General features: G+C 41.5%; 1 protein-coding gene and 1 pseudogene across 7 annotated transcripts in view; both read right to left on the minus strand.

Moving 5' to 3' along the window:
• The window catches only part of szt2 (SZT2 subunit of KICSTOR complex), an 88,664-nt gene that overhangs the window by 54,286 nt on the left and 12,033 nt on the right, over positions 1 to 22,345 (minus strand). For 5 of the 7 annotated variants that reach the window (XM_076141564.1, XM_076141565.1, XM_076141561.1 and 2 more), the window contains 25 exons: positions 21,935 to 22,166; positions 21,396 to 21,525; positions 20,967 to 21,112; positions 20,196 to 20,348; positions 19,616 to 19,730; positions 19,147 to 19,352; positions 18,333 to 18,569; positions 15,736 to 15,814; positions 15,540 to 15,628; positions 14,941 to 15,109; positions 13,541 to 13,658; positions 13,268 to 13,381; positions 12,260 to 12,460; positions 12,016 to 12,113; positions 9,358 to 9,496; positions 8,423 to 8,722; positions 7,744 to 7,954; positions 7,435 to 7,482; positions 4,983 to 5,110; positions 3,711 to 3,978; positions 3,032 to 3,185; positions 2,803 to 2,895; positions 1,796 to 1,871; positions 1,218 to 1,508; positions 805 to 940 (listed from right to left, as the gene is read on the minus strand). In XM_076141564.1, the coding sequence (XP_075997679.1) occupies positions 805 to 940; positions 1,218 to 1,508; positions 1,796 to 1,871; positions 2,803 to 2,895; positions 3,032 to 3,185; positions 3,711 to 3,978; positions 4,983 to 5,110; positions 7,435 to 7,482; positions 7,744 to 7,954; positions 8,423 to 8,722; positions 9,358 to 9,496; positions 12,016 to 12,113; positions 12,260 to 12,460; positions 13,268 to 13,381; positions 13,541 to 13,658; positions 14,941 to 15,109; positions 15,540 to 15,628; positions 15,736 to 15,814; positions 18,333 to 18,569; positions 19,147 to 19,352; positions 19,616 to 19,730; positions 20,196 to 20,348; positions 20,967 to 21,112; positions 21,396 to 21,525; positions 21,935 to 22,166 (3,931 nt within the window). The remainder of the gene's footprint in view (positions 1 to 804; positions 941 to 1,217; positions 1,509 to 1,795; positions 1,872 to 2,802; positions 2,896 to 3,031; positions 3,186 to 3,710; positions 3,979 to 4,982; positions 5,111 to 7,434; positions 7,483 to 7,743; positions 7,955 to 8,422; positions 8,723 to 9,357; positions 9,497 to 12,015; positions 12,114 to 12,259; positions 12,461 to 13,267; positions 13,382 to 13,540; positions 13,659 to 14,940; positions 15,110 to 15,539; positions 15,629 to 15,735; positions 15,815 to 18,332; positions 18,570 to 19,146; positions 19,353 to 19,615; positions 19,731 to 20,195; positions 20,349 to 20,966; positions 21,113 to 21,395; positions 21,526 to 21,934; positions 22,167 to 22,345) is intronic. The other 2 variants (XM_076141562.1, XM_076141563.1) reach the window with 2 other exon arrangements.
• On the minus strand, positions 17,297 to 18,160 carry LOC142991487 (general transcription factor II-I repeat domain-containing protein 2-like; annotated as a pseudogene).

The following is a 22,345-nucleotide window of genomic DNA, read 5'->3' on the forward strand; positions in this document are numbered from 1 at the left end:
TAGTCACACTCCTATTATATCTCAGGGCAATTAAGAGTTTCTGAGATCTCTGTCTGTGTGTATTTGCCCTACGATAGACTGGTGACCTATCCAGGGTGTACCCTGCCCCAATGACCGCTGGAATAGGCTCCAGCAAACCCACGACCCTAAGAGGATAAGCAGCGATGGAGAATGAATGAATGAATGAATGATGTTCGTTTCCTATTTAATAGTACTGTCACATGTGTCCTATAATCACAAGTATTTTGTTGTCCTTTCCGTTATTTACAGTATGTATGGACATTACACAAACACACTATGAAGAAGACTCATTTCATCAATGTGCCCCCCCAACTATAAGTTTAGTTTGACTGAGGTAAAACTGAATGAAACTTTAGACGGCTCTCTCCTGTAGCATCTTACCCCTGGCAGGTTGACTTGTTAAGTCTATTTAGGAAGACAGTGGGTGAGGCGCCGTCAGAGTGGATGCAACTCACATGTGTGGACTGGTCTGAACGTACTTTGGAGGGATGTTGACTTGCTCTCTCTCTCTCTCTCACTCATGACAACATGGTGCTATGTGTTTGTTCTTTAAGTATATTCAAGTCATTCTATCACACTCTACCCTCACACATTACACAACTGTTTAGACTAGCTAGCTAACCTAGTTATATTTGGGTTTTGATATATTTTCAGTAACTAAATTGAACCTGTGTGTGGACTTTACTCTTTTGATTCAAGTCTGAGCCAGTTTGTAATAAAAACAAGTAAACATTCGAAAAAAAGAATTGACCTTGAAAAAATATGTACTCATCTTTGACTCACCTGTTGTGATGGAAATCAGCCATGACTTCAATCTCTAGAGGTGGCGTCAGGACAAAAAGATCTAATGTTACAGAGAGCTCGTTCAAGTCCAAAGACTGTAAGACGTCAGCACTCTCAAGGCAGGAGATCACCTCACCTTCAGTTAGAAAGAAAAAGACAGTGACAAGATGCATCAACTCCAAGTGTCAAATGTAATCCAATTAAAAACAATAATGAATAAGTGACAAAACTTAATATTTCATTGATAAAAGACCAATTCTCCAGATATAGTGGATTGTACTGTAAACCAAGGAATTCTTGTTGATTTGACAGGATTAAATCAATGTATTGATGATTATTGACTTCAAAAAATAGCATGCAGATCTTATTTATCTTTAGTGTATGTTGCCGATGACCATTAACACTATACTCACCAAGACATGTAGGCAGTGTTTGAATAGGCATAGAACCATGGGCACTTTTCATATTGACAGAACAAGTGACATGAAGAAAGAGTGGTGGCATGTCCAACTGTGGCCCCTCAGGCTCCAGCAGGGAGATCCCTTCCAAGATGCTGAAGGAGTCTTGGTCCTGGTTGACAGTGTTAGAGTCTGAGAGAGATTGTTCTTCCCCGTCTCCCTGGGACCTGATGCCTGGATGTTCCTCGTATTCCACAACCAAGTCTGGGTCGCTCTCCGTCCCCAGGCAGCATCCTGGCACAAGTTCTACATGCAGGAAAGGCAAAGATCAAAAAAGGTCGGATTTACATTTATATCAATCGTTATACATTAATATCAATTGTCAACCTGCATGTTTGAATGATACTCATAAACTCAAAATTCACACCATAAGTATAATATATATGAGCAAGACATAACGATGAAAACAGTAATGTATTCTCCAACTCTACTGTTGAAATGAAATGAAAAATACAGACCAAAATTATGCTGAACATTTCAGTCCTCCTAATTCTTGCAATTAATTTGAGCAAAAGTAACGTATACAATGTTACCATCTTCAGTGGCTGGCTCGGCCTCTGACACACCCTCGTCACCGGATCTCCTCTCTTCCTCACCGTCAGAATCCTCCTGAGGAGGTCGACACATTACAGAGGTTTAAGCAAGTCAGCGCAATATTCAGTCAGTATTTATGTTAATGCAGGAGCCAATAGATACTATTTTGTTTATGGGATCTTCAATCCAACGTTCAATCAGGAATAAATGTTACATTTGATTTTTTTCAGAAGCTGAAGCAAACATTTGAATACATTTAAAATAAATAAAAAAGGGACATTTTGATGGATTTAGGCTGGAATGAGAAAGTGTTGAGGTCGTGCTTTTTGTAGAACGGATTTGAGAATAAACCTGTGTTCCCTAAACCATTTACAACAGAAACGTTCACATTAGAAAAACATTTTACCACATCATTTGTGTCTTCAGGTTTGTGAAAAGTTTTACTGGAGTATAGTAAACTTCATATTTGCCAGCCATTCAAAGTCAATTTTAGCAGATACTTGGAAAACAGCCATAAGCAAAAGGATAAAACTAAGTGTCACGGAGCAAGGTGATGAAATGCTGTGTCCACCCTTTATTTGTCAAATCATCAAAATTACTTTGTGACATGTCAGGTGCACTTGCAGAAGTTGTACTTTTTATCTACCTTTGTTGAATGCACTTATTGGAAGTCGCTTGGGTAAAAGCGTCTGCTAAATGACCGTAATGTAATGTAATGTAATGTAATACTTCATAAATGCAACTGGAGAATAAAAGAATGTTGTTTTTTAAAGTGGTTTGTTTGTACAGCAGCTGGATAAGGGCACACATCAAATGCATGGAAAAACTGGGGGGGAGGGGTGAGAGGGAGCACATTCCCATACTTGATATTAAAAGCGGGATTTGAATATTCAGAAGATTTTACAGATGAATGGTTTTGACATAATAGTGCAAATTCACCTAACATTTATAGGAGTGAGTGGTTAGACATTCAGGAATGCAAGTGGTGACATGAAAAACAGCTCACCTCTCTCTTGGGTGATGGTGGACAGTAGAAGAAGTAATGTGGACTAGATGGCACAGTTTTAAAATACTGGGATATAACTTCCATGAATTTATCCTGTTGAATTGAAAAAAGATCTATGTCTTAATGGCATTTGATTATTAATTTCCTAAACAGAATATGAAAGCTCAGTTAGAAATACAAGATAAATAGCAAAGCAGTGTAAGCAAACATTAACGTTTCAGAATGATACCTGTATGATTTTATGCAGATCTGTATACACTTCACACTTCTGTTGCGTCTGAAGCAGCATCATTGGAAACTCTGGGATTTTGGCAACATTGGGCTCATCCAAAATAAGCGGAGATGCAGGAGATTCAGCTTCACAGGTATCCTCCATTTCAATGCTGTTGAAAGAAATATGACAACATGAAGAACTGTATCTTAAGGCACACAATTTGTCAAATATGAGCAAAGATAACACAGGGAATTCAAGTATTCATGTCTTTGTTTGTTGTTTTCAACAGATATCTGTCATTATTGTTGGCAGCATAGAGTTGAGTGCATCTCATTTTGTGCAAATGAGATACATTCAAATTCAATTGTCACACAATTTACATGTAAAATGTCTGAACTAAGCCAAACGTTTAACTTTTGTTTTTTTATATTAGTCTACTCTAAGCAAACTTGATGGACATGTGCACAGTATCGATGCATAAAATGAAACCTCAATTGACCACAAGGTGGCACTATAACAACACTTTGTCAACAATAACTTGAGAACCAGACATGGTGGAATTATATTCTTTCCGTCTATTCCTTCAATAAATGCATCTATCCATGTAGACCATGTCCATGAAATACCTATAGGGTTCACGATACAAATGTTCAATGTAATTTAAGGTCACCATAAAATGGTTGGCTGTAGCTACCTGGAGGAGGAGGCCACACCGGCCCTGTCATGCAGTCGTTCCTCTTCAGCCTCTCCAATGTTGAAGCTGGCAGGGGCTCTTTTAGACCTCGGGTTGCGAGTACATCCTTGAGCTTCGCCTTGCTCCTTGAAGACTCTGACATGTCCACAGAGGGTGTGCAGGAAAGAGGTGATGTCTATCTCCTGCAGGGATTCCTCACAGTAATCCATTGCCATCAGAACATCCTGTGAGCTAATGTTGTGGGATTGCTGCAAGCTCCGATATACACCTGTGGGCCACAGTGAGAGAATGAGCTTTTCATGCTGTGATCCATAGTAAAAAAAGAAACGGCAACATATTACAGTGTTAGATCCAACAGCATGGCCATTTAATGTAGGAATTAAGTGTAAATTAATTGTCATGACAGACATACATAATTGTCAGAAGTGTTTTTGTTTTGTAAATACTTTGCACTAGAACATTGGACCCGTCGGGGCTATCCCTTGTCGCCACTTCTCGTTGCCTTGGCTACCCAGTGGCTCAATAGCCAAGGCCTCTGAAGTCATCCACTATTTTTAAAGTTATTGTAATGGTGTCAAATATAGATTATCTTTCTACACAGACTTGTTGCTGTATGTAACTGACCCTGCATCTTGTCTTCCACCATTCTGTCCAGGATCCCCAAGTTTATTTAAAGATTTGGTATCAATTTGGGAAACATTTCAAATCCGTAGCTGCATCTCCCTTAGGTCCAGGATGTTAACATCACCTGTTCCCTCCCTCATATTCGGATTCCTCTTTTTCGGTATGGCATAATAAAAGGTATACAATGCTTGTGTGAGTTGCATTTTAACAGCTTTAACAATCTTTCATCAAAGACTGCCCACAAATGCAATTATTTAAGTATTTCCAAATCAGACACGGCATCCATCAATTCCTTTTGTTGTTGTTTTTTCTTCTTGTCAGCTTGTTGTGCGCATGATGATCTCCCTTCCTTCTCCATGGATGTGGGGAGGGGCTTCATGTTATGAATCACGGCATGCACATTTTTGTTTCATTTTGTATTTTGTTTTCACGTCTACAACTAAATTATAATTATTGTCGTTTTTCCCTCTCAATGTATAAGAAATAAAATTCTCAAAAAATGTTCTATAATTGCATGCTCATTGTTATGTCTACAGATGCTATCTTGGATAAAAAATATTTGGCAAAAAAAGGCTTTTCTTAAAGGACTTCATGTAAACACACATAAACATAACTTTTAGTGAGTGTATGGTGTTGCTGTGAGGTCACCTTTTACATAGCTCTGGTGGTAATGCTCCTGCAGAAGGCTGCAGTAGTTAGCAAGCTCCTTCTGTTTGTGAGGCTGAGCCAAGAGATCAGTCCAAGAGAGGGGATTTGTGCGGTCCTGAGACAGTGACCTGTCAGATGACAACAACACAGCAAACTCAGCTCAGTTAGCAAGTCTAAGTAACTTTCTGTAGGTCCCGTAGCAGCAATGTGTACAGTTGATCGTACTCAGTCTGTTATAGAAAACACAATCTCTAATTGACTTGATTTCTGTTAATAGAGAAACAGAGAAACATACAGACACACTCGTTCCATATTATTCTTCATCAACATGTTAAATGTCTCTCAGTGCCACAACATAAAAGGTCACAGAAAGCAAGCATTTAGGGCCCGATTCAGAGTTGCTTACTTAACTGAAACAGCTTAAGTCAAAAGATCTGCAGGGCAAGTTACGCATGTGGAGTGTAACGCCATGTCTGGGTGGCATGCAATCTGCCACATTCAGCAGTAGCTCAGTGGCTCAGTCCATAGGGATTCAGCTTGGGAACCGGAGGGTCGCCGGTTCGAGTCCCGTATGGACCATGTAAGTGGACTGGTAGCTGGTGAGTGGGCAGTTTGCCGCCGAGGTGCCCCGAGGGCCGGTGCCATGGGCGCCGTAAATGGCAGCCCTGCACAAAGTATGAATGTCAGTATGAGTAGTAAATTATTATCATGTTTGAGTTTATTGAGAGCTTGTGAGAGAGAGAACTCCCACTAGGGAAAGCACATCCCACTTTCCATGTTATAGAGACATTCCTCAATGATGGCATATCAGCATGGCAGGCAGCTGAATACATTGAATATTAAGTATGTCCAAGAAGTAAAACTGAACTGTTGTTACTGGTATGTACTAAAAATCATGGTATCAACAACAGCAGGGAGGAGTAACAGGTAAGCTGCAGACACTCCTTTGTTTTGGGGAAAATTCATCCGAGAGGTGCATCAGTCCTCAGGTAAGTCTGAAAATGAGCTACACAAATTTGGTATTAAATCTGACAGGGTAACTCTGAACTGGGCCCTTGAAGTGTAAATGAGATGAAATTAAAAATAATTCAGTACAGAATGGAAGGAGGAGAGAGGAAAAAGGAAAAAGACTGCTCGCCAAAGACTGTGCTTTTTAAGCCAAACGTCTTTGTTTATGTTACAATCGGCAGGGGGCACTGCCGAGGTGCCCCTGAGCAAGGCACCGAACCCCCAACTGCTCAACGGGCGCCGTAGAATGGCTGCCCTGCACCCCCTCTGTAGTGCATGTGTTAGTTTGTGTGATATGTAGGGGGTGCAGGACAAATATCAATTGTGTGTGATTGCCGTGAATCGCATGCAAAATGACTAGAATACAGTATCTTAAATCAATCGCATAACAAAAGGTCTCTAAATCTAAAGAGAAACATTACATTACATTACATAATCACCTGCAAACCTGCCTCAAGCATAGTTGTACAAACTAAAACAATCAAGAGAGAACAGAGCTACAGCAATCTGTTTCAGATTTAACAATGGTGACCATCAACAATGACTGCACTCAGCTTTTATGCTCCCAGATTACACATTTAACAGTTTTCCACTTTGCCCACTCATTCCACATCCGTTCTTCCAATCAAAAAGTTCAAAAGACTGCCTTCAATAACACCATGGCCAGACTAACCTCATACTGTGATTATGCAATACCTCATGCTTTCTTTGACACTAGTGACCTCAAGTTGCATGTTTACATTTTAAAAGCATTTTGCCTTCCATTGCAGTAAAAAACTAACTATAGTATAGAGACCATGTAAATGTAATGACTACCCCCATAATGCTAAAATGCAGCCGATGATTTCTGTGGAAAAATAGAGCACACTTAAAGATAGTTAACAAAGAAAAGCTTACTAAGACCCAGAGTCATTGAAATTAAGCTAGGAGGGAAATCAAAACGTGTTTGTTACTTACTTAAATGAAACGTGTTTGTTACTTACTTAAATCTTCATTTACTGTGACAGACGTGCTAATTATGTTGTGGCACAATAAAGTGCAAAGGCAAATCCACAAATGCATCCTTGCATCCCAAAGTGTGTCCTTCTGCTGCCGACATGCTAGTGATGACCGATTGTCGTGACAACATTGCTTACAACCCAAGGAATTCAAGCTCTGTGATTCCAGCATTCTTCTCTACTGAACTGAACTCTACACACACTTGGGGAAATTTAGCATATTCAGCATATCCTTTCAAGAGTGCACCTGCATAAGACAAAAGCCATAGGAGGAAGCAAAGGGAAGAACCTGGGAAGGATATATTGTGTCCAAGCCCGTTTGATATGAAAAGCAACCATTCGATATAAAACAAGCTAATCTGAAGGTCTCAAAACCCTCCAGTGAAAGCTTAGCAGCACCTGACCAGAGAGACATTAAGAGGTAAGACGGCAACAAGTAAAACTACCTGAAGTTCACCTGCTGATACACCTCCCAGGATTCAGCTTCTTGATGTCTATTCTCACCCACGAGGACAACCAGAGATACACATGTTAACAAGTGGTGACAAACACATGACAGCAAGACACCTCTGGGAAAATCTAAGTGCTGGTTATGCAATGCAGTTATGGTAAAAGGACTCCAAAATAAAGTTGCACACTTTACACTCTGAATACCCTGAAGCTAGCCCACCTAATTAGCGGGCAGGTCTGTCCCAACTCTTGTCTTGTCTTCCAGTATTGTCTTGACAGAGAGAGAGGCAAGGAAACTACCGTACCTGAGGAAGATGTCCCTGGGTTGGCAGCTGGAGTTTGGGTGGACAAGTTGCTCCTTCAGATGGTCCAGGGAACAGTTGTAGATGTAGACTGGACACCTTAACTGGCTGCTGCCGTCACTGGAGCTCTGCTGGGAAACATGCCCTGGAAAGCCGATATGAAAGTCTGCCCTCTGTGGCTCCGAGAACTGGACTCCCTCTTTTCCCCTGGGATCTAGAACAGTTGTCAAGGTTGGGTAAACCAGAGACAATCAGTGCACTGCCTCATGCACATGATGATGATGCAAGTCAATTACACCAAAATCTGTTCAGTAATACAGAATCATTTACAATACGATGCTATTACAAACATATGAGAACTACGCACATTTTAGTGCCAGTGATTGGTTACATTTAGAGACAGTAGTATGATTACTGTAAATAAACAAGAGTACTGTCAAAAATAGTGGCCGTTTTTACACTGCATTTTAGTTTGCATGCCAGTTTTGAGAGGGTCAGATGTGGCATTCCTGCTTGGCATCTATCTCTACCTTACATCAATCCTTTTGATATGAGGACTTATTATTTTGGATTCTATTGCTATTTTCATTTTATTATCAATATCAATATGTTATCTTAGTTTTTTTATATTCCCACTGATGTGATAAAGCTTGTGTACTGTACAACTAAAAATTGGAAAAACCTGAAGTCTCAGTCTCCGTCTCAGAAGCCCTGCTGTCCCAGCTGTTCTGTTCCAGAGACAGGCATTCAGCGGTCCCACTCTGGCCCTCCGACTGTGGGGACCTGTAACAAAAATGTCCGATGCTGGAGCTCCTTTGTGGCTTGCTGGACAGACTCAGTCCAGATTCAGACCTCTCCAGTCCACTGGTTGAGCCAGACAGGGAGTCAACCTGTGATTTATTGCTAGGAGTCAGAGTGTCATCCTCCTGCAAGCTGCTCTGAGGTTCTGTCTCCAGTCCAGAACCCATCAACATTAGAACATCTGTACAAAAACAAATATTCTCATCTTTACTAGGGAGACTACCATGTTGATTTTGGAAGCAGCAGGACTGACAAAAGTGTTCGGCTTTCTTTTGAGGCAGTGTGTACTAAGTGTGTTTTTTCGTAGTGTTTGCACTATGTATGCCAAAAGGAAAACAAAAGACTGACTTCTTGAACAGGAAAGGACACACCTAATGTGAACTTCTTTCCAGCTACATGAGTTGTTGCATTATAATGCATGTTATTTTAATTATCTTTGTTTATTTGAGTGCTTGATTATGATTGTTGGATTTTAATTCAATGTAATTTGCTCCCTCAATGTGGCATTATTGTTGTTTATTAGATGAAAATACTGCTTAACAAATATTAAGACAACACAAGAAATAATACACAATACTCCTTAATTAGCAATGCATCAAGACAAACTTAGTTTACAGCCATGCCACTCTTTTTTCTCTCTTTTTTTTTTATCATTTTGCAGGCATGCAACCTCAGTGTGGATGTAATGTGGAGCCTTCCAAAGAAGCTCTGTGTGTGTGTGTGTGTGTGTGTGTGTGTGTGTGTGTGTGTGTGTGTGTGTGTGTGTGTGTGTGTGTGTGTGTGTGTGCACCCATGTATTGGAGTGGTTTACAGTACCTTGGAAAGCAGCAGGGAGGAAAGTGAGGAAGATCTGCAGGGGGTTGATATACTTGGCATAGCACCTCCACTGCGGCGTACAAGAGCTCCCCCCTCCCAGCAATGGCTCTTCCTCAACAAGGTCTGCATTACTGAAACTCTGCCACACAGACAACAGACAGAGAATACACATATGTACTGTACTTGTTTTTAGTAAATAAGAATAACCAAAAACAACCACACACATTTATTTCAGAACATTTATTTGGTTTTATAACACAATCTTTGCGAGTTAATACTTACTGCAATTGAAACAGACCCTACAAAACTTTGATTTAAAAAAAAAAAAAATGTTTGTCCAGATCTCTTCACTGGTTTGTGAGAAATTAGGCAAAATGTCAAAACACTTCACATCTCACAATGTTACAGAAAATGAAAAAAACTAATCCTAGATCCAGATCACCACCAAAATGTGATGGGTTTATGCCTGGATAAAGCTGCAATTTTCATGAAAATAACTTTTTTAAATATATATATATATTTTTTATAATTTTATCATATTTTTCGCTCTGTCTACTTGCTTGTTTAGCAGGATTACTCACAAACAACACAAATGAAAAACACAACCTCCTTGGCAGAGGTAATAAGTTTTTCAAAGCGAGTGCTTCCCCTCTACATTGTGAGGGTTTGGAATCAGTGTGGAACAGTGCATGAGGGGGGCTCCTCTGAAATCACAAATGAGTAAAATATTGATCTGTTGGCTCCAAAGACCCATTTACTGAAATGCTTACGTGTTCAAGTGTGAATCCCAAAAAAGATTTGTACCTTTGAAGTTGTCCAAATTTACACTGTCGGTCAGACTCAGGGTCATGTTTGTTATAAATGGGTCTCGGATAGAATTTTGGATTTGACATTTGGAATGGCACTTATGAGAATAAAAAAAATTCTCCTGTCAAGATTGTTTTTAGAAATGTTTTGTGGAAAGTGCTGTGCGCAACTTTCAAGCCCCATGATGTGGGTAACAGTTAAAAACAAGGCCTCTGAAGTCTTACTACTTACTACTACTTACTTAGCATCTCTATAAGGCAGACATTATAACTCCTAAAAGCTATCAACAAAGGTTTATTCAATAAAAGTAAACCATTCGAATTATCCTCCACTTGAAGGAGGATTCCAGACCCGACACCCGGACGCTTTCATTGCGATATCTGGGGACATCAACCACGTCTCTCTCCACACAGCCTCCCCCCATACCTCACAACACCTCTGCCTCCACCAACAAACACTGCACACCTATCTTCACAGCAGAGCAGGTCAGGAAAGAGCTGTGCAGACTCCGCCCAGGTAAGGCTGCAGGTCCCAACGGCGTCAGCCAAAGGGCCCTGAAAGCATGTGCTGCCAAACTGTGTGGAGTGCTGCAGTATATCTCCAACCTGAGCCTCAGTTTGGAGAAGGTCCCGGTGCTGTGGAAGACATCCTGCCTGGTTCCAGTCCCAAAGAAGTCACGCCCCAGCACCCTCAATGACTACAGACCGGTGGCACCGACGTCCCACCTGATGAAGTCCTTGGAGAGGCTGGTCCTGGCATTCCTCGGCCCTGGTCAAACTGTCACTGGACCCTCTCCAGTTTGCCTATCAGCCGAAACTGGGAGTAGAGGACGGCGTCATCTTCCTGCTTCACTGTGTCTATGCCCATCTGGACAGACCTGGCAGCACTGTGAGAGTCATGTTCTTTGACTTTCACAGAGGGGAAGGATGAGGAGTACAGGGACTCCTTCGTCAAGTGGTGTGAGCTGAATCACCTGCAGCTCAATACTGACAAAACTAAGGAGCTGGTGGTGGACCCCCACAAGAAGAAGTCACCCCCACACCTGTGTCCATGAATGGGGTGACAGTGGACTGGACCAGGTATACAAATACCTGGGAGTCCATTTGGACAACAAACTGGACTGGTCTAAGAACGCTGAGGCAGTGTACAAGAAAGGACAGAGTCGACTCTACTTCCTGAGGAGGCTCCGGTCCTTCAATGCAACACCATGCTGAGGATGTTCTAACAGTCTGTGGTTGCAAGTGCCATCTTCTTCGCGGTTATGTGCTGGGGTAGTCGTGCGAGGTCAGCAGACGCCAACAGGATCAACAAGATCGTCAGGAAGGCCGGCTCCGTCCTGGGGGTTGAACTTGACTCGTTGGAGCGTGTGTCGGAGAGGAGAATGCTGCCCAGCTACGTAGCATCATGAACAATGACTCTCACACTCTCCACCAGGTGCTGGCCTCATACAAGAGCACCTTCAGTAATAGATTCATTCCTCCCAGGTGTACTACTGAACGCCACAGGAAATCCTTTCTCCCTGTGGCCATTGGACTTTTGTAATAAATCTACCTCGGGTCGAGGAGGGACAGTGGGATCATTGGGATCCCACCGTCCCCTCAATGTCACTTTATAGTATGTCGCACTACATGCTGCTGTATTTCATATATTTACACGTGTATGCTGTAGTTATATTGCCAGATGCACATCTGCACCTGTACCCTTGTCCTCCTCATGTAATTCTACTGTCGTTCTAGTTTCATTCTACACTGTACTGTACCTGTTGCACAGTAATTTCCCTCGGGATAATAAACTTCCATCTTATCTTATCTTATGCAGTTATCATTGTATAATGCTTGTGGAGGAATTTACCTGTAAAGTGCTGGTGGATCCCATCACCTCTTTATTGCTGCCAGTGGTGTGGAATGACATCACAGTGTCCTGTCTATCTGGAGGCTTTAAGCATTCTTCTGAAATAAAAATCAGACTGTGGTCATTTTACATGATCAGCAATCCAATTTGAGACACTATACATACTAAGTTTTGTAGTTCAGCTGGAAGTAAACATTCAGACAAATTCATCATTCACAAGTGAAATATGATGAGATGTACTGACCTTTAATAACAGGGAAGGAGAAAGGAGCAACTTGACCATCCCGTTCCCGCTCTAAGATATGGTGCATGAAGGCTACCTGGTCACTGTCTGTTAATGGGATCTCTCTGTCACTGAGCTCTTGCTCCAGGCTGCAGTGGAATAGGCTGAGCAGCAGCTCATTGGGCAGACAAGAGGGCATGAGGACCCACTCCTCATTCTCCACTGTAGTAGGAAGAAAAGAATCAGCTATGCCAATCGCTTGTATTCTAAAATACATAAAAATATCGATCTCCTGAACACAGACCCCAATTTTCTTAGGAGGTTATCATTCATGTTGCTGTTTTAATTGTTAAATTGGATTCTTCCATCTTAAGCTGCTTCCAATTCTTCAAACGCATTCTACTTCCTCACAGCAATAAAAGATTGTTATGTTTAAACAAAACCAAAACCAAGGAAAAAATGACATCTCTTTTTCATTTTACTCCCCCTCCCTCCCTGTTCAACTCTAATAAAATGAATTCTATTTGTCTGGAAATGTTGCGTATGAAGCAATTGTGGAGAGCTGAGACACCTGCTGCAGGTACACAACAGCAGAAACACAAGTAGGAATATTCAGTGAGCTAAATTTCCAATGTTGAAGTAGAGTAGGACAAATTATTTCTTTACAATTTTTTGGAAGCTGATCATTTTTCAGTGCACATTTTGGACATCTTCGGTTCATTTCAGCAATTCATTCAGTGCCCAACCCAAACCGCTTGCTCAAATAAAATAAGATAAAGGTTCTATAACAAAAAAAAACTAAGCAAGTGTCCTTTTGCCCAGTAAAAATATTAAAAATGTAAAAATATTAGAAATGGTTTGATATTTTCATTAAATTTGAGTTCATTCAAAGATTCACAATATTCACAAAAATATATAAATAAAAAATAGGTGCTGTTTAAAAACTAAACAGGGTTATTTTGAGTAATGGTTTTTTTTTTTGTATTACTGATGTTAAACATTTTGGCTCAAAGAAAGACTTTAAAATACCTGTGCTGAATGTGAGGAAAAAGAGTTCAACCTGCTGGCATTTTGGGAGCAGATGAATGAGGTCAAACTGGAAAGGAACCATGTGAATGCTGTCCTCAGAGACCAGAGGTTCTCCTGTATAATGGGAAAAAAGCTTTGGTGTAGCTATGTCGTATTTTCAACATTCTATCCATCTGCCTGCATGACATTTAAGTCCATTAAAGTTCATTTTTGATTAAAAACATAATTGAATGTTGCATTCACATGTGATAAACAGTTGAGTGCTACCATTACCTCTAGCGTCATCGAGTCCAGCTGGCAGTGAGCATACCTGGCCCTTATTCTGACACAGCTGGCTCAAGTACTCAAAGGTCATCATAGTGGACATACAGGCCAGATCTCTTGGGAAGATCTATAATTACACAATAATCAAACAAAAAATGTTCAGTACATACAGATAACCTTGGAATCGATTAATCTACATATTACACATGCTCCATCCTTCCTGACTTGGTCCACTTGCTCTATGTCCTCCAGGGATGCTTTGTACCACCGACAAAGGAAGTTCACATTTCTCTGAGACTGTTGATATTGTGTCATCACCAGTGTAGAAGTGTTGGCCTGCCAGCTTCCCCTTGATGATGGAGATGCTTTTGGACTCGCACGGCTGCATCTTCATCCAAGCCAGCTCGATGTTCTCTTGAAACTTCCCTTACAGCTATACTATACTAGCCTTAGTCATAGTGAGTGATGTGAGGTCATCTATGTGTCCTCAGTCGCGTAGCAGCCTCAGGCCACGCGTCTAATCCGCTGTCCTCTGACCACCCACTGGGATGCCCTAATGATGCTGTGGTGTAGCCTGCTATTGTTACACAAAGCACACACCCTTGAACTATGCCGTGATAAGACATGTGCAAGTCAAAGCAGCCCAGAGGAGTTTGTGAGGGACAGAGCCCAAAGTGTTGGCAAGGTCCAGGAATGTCACATGGCGGTCAGTTCCCTGCTTTTTATGTCGGATGGTAATAGCCGGGGCAGCCTGGGACCCCTGCTTCTTAGATTGATGTTTCAATGAGATGGATTATCTCCAGGTATTGTGAGCCCCTGTGAGCTACCATAATAAAGAAGATTTTCCCTTAATAATAAGAAGGCTGATATGTGACAGTTGGCCAATTTTAGATGACTCCTTTCTTTTGGGTTCAGGATGTCTCCTGTTCTCCGCCAAGACGTTGGTACCTCCTGCTTACTATCTTAGGCGTGAGAAAAAAAGCAGGGCAGATGGTGCATTTTTACAGAGCCTATTAAAAACTCCATTGGCCCGGGAACAGATGAGGCCCTTACTCTCTGTATAGATGTGCTTGATAAATGGATTACTCTGTGAATATTCTGTATGTGCTGTTCCAGCACTGCACTGAAGCTTCCAGTATACAGTATGATGAAATAATCAATGTCATCGTGCTTTTATGGGTGTCCACTTTCATTCTGTTTTGTCTGGCTCCCCTAATGCGCTTTCTTGTTTTCTAAGCAATATTTCGTTTTGGTTGGACTGCATGTTAATGTAAAAACATTTTTTAAATGTTGGTGAAATTATTATTATTTTTTTTTAAACTTAAATAAAAAAGGTATACAACCATTAATTTTAACCATCTTATAGTGGAATATGGATGTGGTTGGAGCTATAAACTGGTTATACACACTGCTTGAGGGATCTCCTTATATGTGAGGCCCTGGAAGTGGCGATGCTGCTCCATGCAGCTCATCACTGTGCCACTTTGTGGTTCCACCCAGCACTCGGTCACCAGGTTCAGCTCTGTGTCCACATCAACCGCCTCCACCTCGGTGTCGTTATCATCATCAGTGGAAAAGCTGTCCCATGTCAAACAAAACACAACAGGTTGCCAAATGTACAAGCCCGATGTGTTTACCTGTGGTATGTGACTTTCATTATGCATCACATTCCCATCGCCTAAACCATACTTGTGTTGTCCATGGAATTATGAGCTAAAATCACATGCATGCTTGAATTCATTGTAACTCAGTAAAGCAGTAAAATGTTGAATGGAAATTTGCCACCAAAGCTTGGAGTTATAGACCCCAATGGCGTTTATGCTTTTCTGTATAGCCAATCAATTGAAAACACCAACCTCTGATGTCCATTGAAGCAACAGTGTAAGTGCATGGCTTATTTCTGTTAAGTGCTGGAGGCCAAAGCTCCATTGACCTAACACAAACACTTACTTACACATACTTTAGATTAAAAGACTTCTTCCATACATATGATCTCTCTCAGCCCTACCTGTCCTTGGTGGAGGTAGAGTGAGGTGGGAACAGGATGTACTGCACAATACATGAGTGACACTCTCCATCCATGTCCACTGAAATGCCCTAGGGACAGACACTGAGTTCATCAGAAACACATTGGACACTGCAGGAAAATGCATGTATAGCATGTTCCATTAATTTAAAACTGCTCATAGAAAAAACGTGTTTACCTTCATTGGGAGTTCAATCACCATGTTGACAATGCCATCTCCACTGGTAGCAAAATGAAAGCCTTCTGACAGGCGAATCCTAAAAGCAAAAGGAACAAATGATCACTCCACAAAACTGCCTCTCAATCTTCATGGTCTATGACCTCTGACAAATGTTGAAACCAGCTTATAACAATCCCTGGCTTAGTATTTGCAATAGTTACGTATTAGGCATAGCCACAACCAGAAAAACAACATACACTGTATCTAGGTTCTATTGCAGGGGTGTCAAACTCAAATACACAGGGGGCCAAAATAAGAAACTATGACCAAGTCGCGGGCCAGACTCCATATATACTGAAAGATTGACAACATCTTTTCCCTTCTCTACAGATATATAATGATAAACTTTTTCATATGGAAACAAACAAAGCTTAACATTATAAACACATGAATTTCAAGTAAGTGTGGCATTGGTTTCTTATTTCTACTTAAATAATATAGTAATAAATAATAATATAATATAAATGTTTATGCCTCTCTACCTTTCAAATAAACTTTCAATGGAAACCTTTTTTCCCAGAACCACATCAACAACAACCAAAATAAAATAATAATTTGAATGAACATCCAACAATTCAACTATTAACAGTCCAAGACAAAAGTGCATAATGAAAGCATTAATTCAAGTTTGCTCCACTCTACTCTGGTGCACGTTGGGCCAAGCCGGATACCTGGCATCTCTTCTTAGATGCTAGCTCATCAATGTTTGGGGTCAGGCTCTGAGCTGAGGAAATTTCCTCAGGAATCAGTGGAGGTGTTCATCAGTTAGACGACTCCTGTGAGATGTTTTGTTCATCTTCATCAAAGAAAATAGCTGTTCACATAGATATGTGCTGCCGAACATAGACAGCATTTGAGCAGCTTGGGTACGGAAATGGGGCATTGTGTGGGGGATATAATGAGGAAACTTTGTCTTGAGCATGTCACTGCACTGGAGTTCAATCAGCTCCATTTGGAGGTTGGTTGGTGCGTTTTGCACGTCCACAGCAAAAGGGTTACTAAGCAGTCCCAACCTAGATTTCACAGCTTCGAAGTTCGGCACTGAGGATGTTGAGTGTTTCACCAAACTGTGCACTTGGCAACACTGAGGTAGAGATCTGCTGCTGCATGGTTTGACAGCACGGAAAATGGCCCAAGTTTCCTTGCAGCATCTGGGTTTTCCACAGGCACAACTTTGTTTGAAAAGCCTTCACTGCAACGTACATGTCTGTGATGACACGGCCCCGCCCCTGAAGCTGCAGGTTGAGCACATCGAGATGGCTCGCGATGTCACAGAGAAATGTAAGCTCAAACAGAAATGTTTTATCCTGGAGCTCTGTTGTGTCTTTCCCTTTGCTTTCCATACACTGACAGATTTCCTTACGCATCTTGAAACATCTGTTCAGTACTTTTCCTCGGCTTAGCCATCTCACCTCCGAGTGATAGGGCATGTCTGCGTATTCTGAACCACACTCGTCCAGAAAAGACTTGAACTGGCGGTGATTCAAACCTTTGGCTCTTATAAAGGTAGCTACTCGTGTTATGGTACTTCCATTTTCAGGGCTTTGCCACACAACGATTCCTGGTGTATGATGCAGCGATAAACTGTTAGCTCACCTGCATGGTTCCCCACATCTTCTCTTGAATCCTGCCCACCAAGCCACCCTTCTAACCGCACATCGCGGGCGCACCATCTATCCTCAGTCCCACAATTAATGCCAAGGCAGCCTCATTCCATTCCACCTCTTCAAGGAGTTCTTGTCCTGTGGTTGATTTTTATCCCAAAAGTTCCCCTGTAACGCACAGACTTGAGTCCACTCCACGGATGAAGATTGACCGCTGTGCAGTGTCAGATGTGTCGCAAGCTCACATGCATGATCAGCCACAGTGTTTCTGCTCAGGCTCACATTTACCAATGCTTGCCTATTATCTGGGGACACAACGTCGCAAACTTTCATCGTGCACATTTTTGACAAACTCTCCCTCAGTAAAGGGCCGGGATGATTTAGCAATCTCTGTTGCCACAATAAAACTAGCATTTACAGCAGCCTCACTTTGTGATTTGGCGTTTGTGAACATAGACTGCAGTGAAACGAGACTTCTTTTCATCTCCTCTACTTTCTCGTCTCTGCTTCATGTCCAGGTCCTTATACTTCGTCGTGGTGTTTCCTTTCATAGTGTCTTCTCATGTTATATTCTTTCGCTACAGCCACGTCGGCTCCGCACACAAGACAAACAGGGCTGTCCTTAACATTCGTGAACAGAAAATCTGCCTCCCACCCGTCTTGAAAGCTCCTGTTTTCCCGAGTGTTAGCTTACATTTGTACAAGGTGACTGGTAACAGATTGAGGAGGAGGGGTCATTTGCGGTTCTTCATTGATGCGCCAACGCACTAGCAGAGCATTCTGAGATGTGTAGTATTAGCGATGCATGCACGATATATCGGCAGGCCAGCTCTAATAGACATTTGATATTATCTCACGAGGTCGAATCTAATTACACTGCGGGCCAACAAAAATAAGATTAATAATAGATAATATTGTTAACAACAAAATAAGCACATGTGATGAACTCACTCAGAGAGCATGGACAGGATGTGAGCAACAGACTGCATAGCCACAGTTGGACCTTGGCTGTTCTGAACGGCCCACACCCAGCGCTGGTGCAGGAAGTAGCGGGACAGCGATGCCAGTGTGGAAGAGGCCGTTCGGTTTGCCGCCACACTGAGGTGGTTGGCAGTGCTTGTTGGTTGTGGAAGGTTGTCCATGCTGAGAATGAAGGGGGTCCTGAAGTCCAGTGGCAGCTTCTCGTATCTGTGGGACATACAGGTTACATCTCATTAAGATTAATTAATTTGTGTTAAAATCCACATTCCTCTCTCACAAAGAGCAGGTAATCGCCAAACAATGTACCCAATATTTCAGGTGTAGAGCATTTCAAGGTATCTTATACACAGCATTCATGTTTGTAGTGGGAAGGCAGTAGCTCAGTGGGTAGTGCTTCCGCTTGGGAACTGGAGGGTTGCTTTGGATAAAAGCGTCTGCCAAATGCTCGTAATGTAATGTAATGTAATGTAGTTGAGCTGATTTCCTTTATGTGAAAGTGATACTGATCTTAGCTTTACTCCCTGCATTTCAGAGCCAACTCACTCACAGTAACTAAACCGGTGCCTTCTGCCTGTAAAGTTGCACGTACCTGTATCAGCTCAATTTAGGAATTCTAACAATGATAACAAGCAACTTTTCAGTAATGTATTATGCATCTCACAAGGGAAAAAACATCACAAATAGTTCAACATTAGCCACTTAAAACATCTGAAGCATCAAGGTAGGACATGTTCACTTGATTTCCTTAGCACAGGTGTGATGATCTGCCATCATATGATCTTACCGTATGAGCAGCTTCTCCAGAGGCTTATTGAGAATCACCACACAGGGTCTGTCCGATAAGGCCGGTTTAGGAGTGGGGATGGAGGAGGATTTCGATGGTGATGGATTACAGATAGTCTTGCTCTTTGTCTTTGGAATGGTCTCTTTGTTTTGAACACGATGTGGGAAGCGAAGTTTGAGGATCTGCTCTCGCAGCTCATCCACAATCTAAAAAAATTGAAATACCGATGTGAGTCTTCATTCGATAGTCATTGAGCTTCCGTATTTTAAGATTAGATAAGATTCAACTTTATTGTCATTGCATGTCACAGATAAAAGGCACGAAATGCAGAGTCTGTGTCTGTCTGTATTATGGTTGCTTGCTTGATTCCAGATCAACCATTCAGTCATGTATAAAGAAACATATGCTCCATCTGTAAACATTTTATGTGTGCTCTTGGTTTGGATTATACAAGTGTTGACATCATTACCTTGTTTCTGATGTGGGAAGGTGTACCAATGGGGAAGCCCAGACGGAGCACCATACAAGGTGCCTTGGAGATCAGACGGACCAGATAAAAGGAAGTAGGAGGTTGGTCAGATAAGCTGTAAAGACAGAACACAGTTAATGTTCCGCTACTCCAGAAACACTCAATCTGACCACTATGATGGTTTGCAGTTTTACAAACAAGCATATGCTGGTTAGCTGCTCAAACACTAACTATGTGTAATTGTGCGTTTTCATTGAAGAAGTTAGGTACGGTAGTTTTTTCTGATTAACCGCCCCAAAACTGTTCCAAAGACGACACACAAGATGAATCTGACGTAGTAAGCCATATACATACATTTCCTTGGTCTACCATTTCTTTGCTGCTTCATATAACGCTCTAAAATGTATATGCATTAACCCAAGCATGCAGATTTTAGTTCACATATGCTGATTTTCTCCGATTTTACAAGCGTGCACCCAGTCCATCATGCTCAATAGATCTGGCCCTGTATGTCTTTAAGGCTCCCGACGTGAACAAATTACAAATATTAAATCTATTTCTGCAGCAGCTGCTCTCTCACCTGTATATGAGTTTAACATATGAATATCCCTCAACCAGAACAAAGCTGCTCCAGTCTCTCAGCAGTGACGTGAGGGCAGTGTGGGAGATGCGACACTGGATGGTACTGTATCGGCCGTTATTTCCAGCAGTGTGGAGGTGTTTTGGTACGGGCCTGACCAGGGAATAAAAATGCAGAGAAACAGATTAATACAATTAAATCCAGAAAACACAACTGTCACAAATGAAAGCGCATGATCCAAAGTCTAAATCCTGGAAACATTAGGGTTTTGTGCACAAGTTGCAGGTTGGATCACTGTACAAACATCAACAAACATACCAGTGGGGAAAAACGTGTTGCAGTTAACAACAATACAGACTTAGGGGCTTTAGAAATGACATAGAACTGCTTTAAGTTTGAATGCTGCCACATAAATGGGTGAGTTGCCTAGATAATGACAAATAAGTCAAATCTACAAAAAGCTAAGCAACAAATTACAGGAAAACCATATGGAGGTAAAAAGAAACAAGTTACATTATAGACACAGGAAGAGTGATTAAAAAAACGTTAACTAGACATGCGCAAGAATTTGTTTTTAATTTGAAGAATTCAGGCGAATCATATTTGCCCTTTAGCCCACGGTCTAACTTTCCATAAAATTAAACCTGTTGAGTAGTTTCTGAGATATCAAGCAAAAATGCATGCCAATTATAATACAAATAATTGGGGGAAAAAAATCAATAACAGTTTTCTAAACAAGTAGAAAACCCCTATGGAAAGTGTAAATCTCACATGTCATGTTCCAGTATGATTGCAATGCGATGCATGTGTAGCCATCTCTGCCAGAAGTTGGCATCCATGGAAAGGATGGGCTTCCAATAGGAAGCAAACTGGGACTGAGAGGAGTCTTTGGATCCACTGTGCTGCAGGGACAGGACCTGGAGAAAATAGAACAACATAGGTGGAAATCACAAAAAAGAAATCTGTATTACAACAGTAAGAAAGAAGAGTGCCAACATTCTACAGTTTGGGAATTGAATATTGTATTTATGTATTGTTATTATGAGGCGGATCTGTAACACAATCAACAGCAGCGCCATTGAAAAGTATATAAGTTGTTCTCTTCTACTATGATATGAAAAATTCTGTTCTTTAAACATGTTTTCTGAATATGTGAGAAAAACATGTGGGTGCAAGCACAATTTGAGTACTACACTGTACCGGAGTTGTAGAGCCAGGGGGGATGTAGAAAAGAGGAACTCCATTTTTGGTGCTCTCAGGAATCATGTAGTTCTCAGGAATTGAATTGAATGACTGAAGGTGCACCAACATCTGATCAGTCTGGTTTATACTAAAATGACAGAGATCAGACATTTTTATGTAACAAAACATCAACATCAATATTGTTTTGCATATTTCATATTTTATTCTTAATAGTTAGTATTGCTAAGATGATTATATTTATATGTCTAATCTTTATGGGAGGGAGTGGCTCAGTGGGTAGAGCTTCCGCTTGGGAACCGGAGGGTCGCCGGTTCGAGCCCCTGCCCAGGTGCCCCTGAGCAAGGCACCGAACCCTCAATTGCTCCCCTCTCTGCGAAGGGTGGTAATGTAATGTAAGTCGCTTTGGATAAAAGCGTCTGCCAAATGATCGTTTCTTTTTTATTTATTTTTTTTATAAGAGCTAAAGGTAGCAGACAACTAAGATTATTACTCTTTCCTTATTCGCAGACATTGTCATTTTTTGACAGGTGTTTTACCTCTGTAGAGTGTTCCAGAAGCGGCGGATGACAGAGGTGCGGTACGGGCTGGTGATGGGTTTCCTCTGGGTGCAGCTGATGTCGTGCAGGATGTCATAGCTCCCCTCCATTGTCACCTCCACTCTAGTGGTTCGTTTGGCGGGGTCCAGCGGCCACGGGGCAGCTGCAAGGTACTCTATGTGCATGTTATGTTTCCATAACAGCACCAGCTTCACTTCCAGCTGAGTCCCACCTACAAAATAAGAAACACAAAGTGTCATCCTTAACAAGCCTGAATGTCTTAAGTCCTGTTAGTTCCTACATCCTTAGACCAATGATTAATAAATCAACATGGACTCATATAGGAACAGAAACTGCTACTCCTCTCCGTGAAACTTAAGCATGTTGTACTTCTGAGCAGACCCAAAGCAG

The sequence above is a fragment of the Genypterus blacodes genome, unplaced genomic scaffold (assembly GCF_046128005.1).
Source record: "Genypterus blacodes isolate CSIRO-AG114 ecotype Tasmania unplaced genomic scaffold, CSIRO-AGI_Gbla_v1 ptg000019l_1, whole genome shotgun sequence".
NCBI lineage: Eukaryota > Metazoa > Chordata > Actinopteri > Ophidiiformes > Ophidiidae > Genypterus > Genypterus blacodes.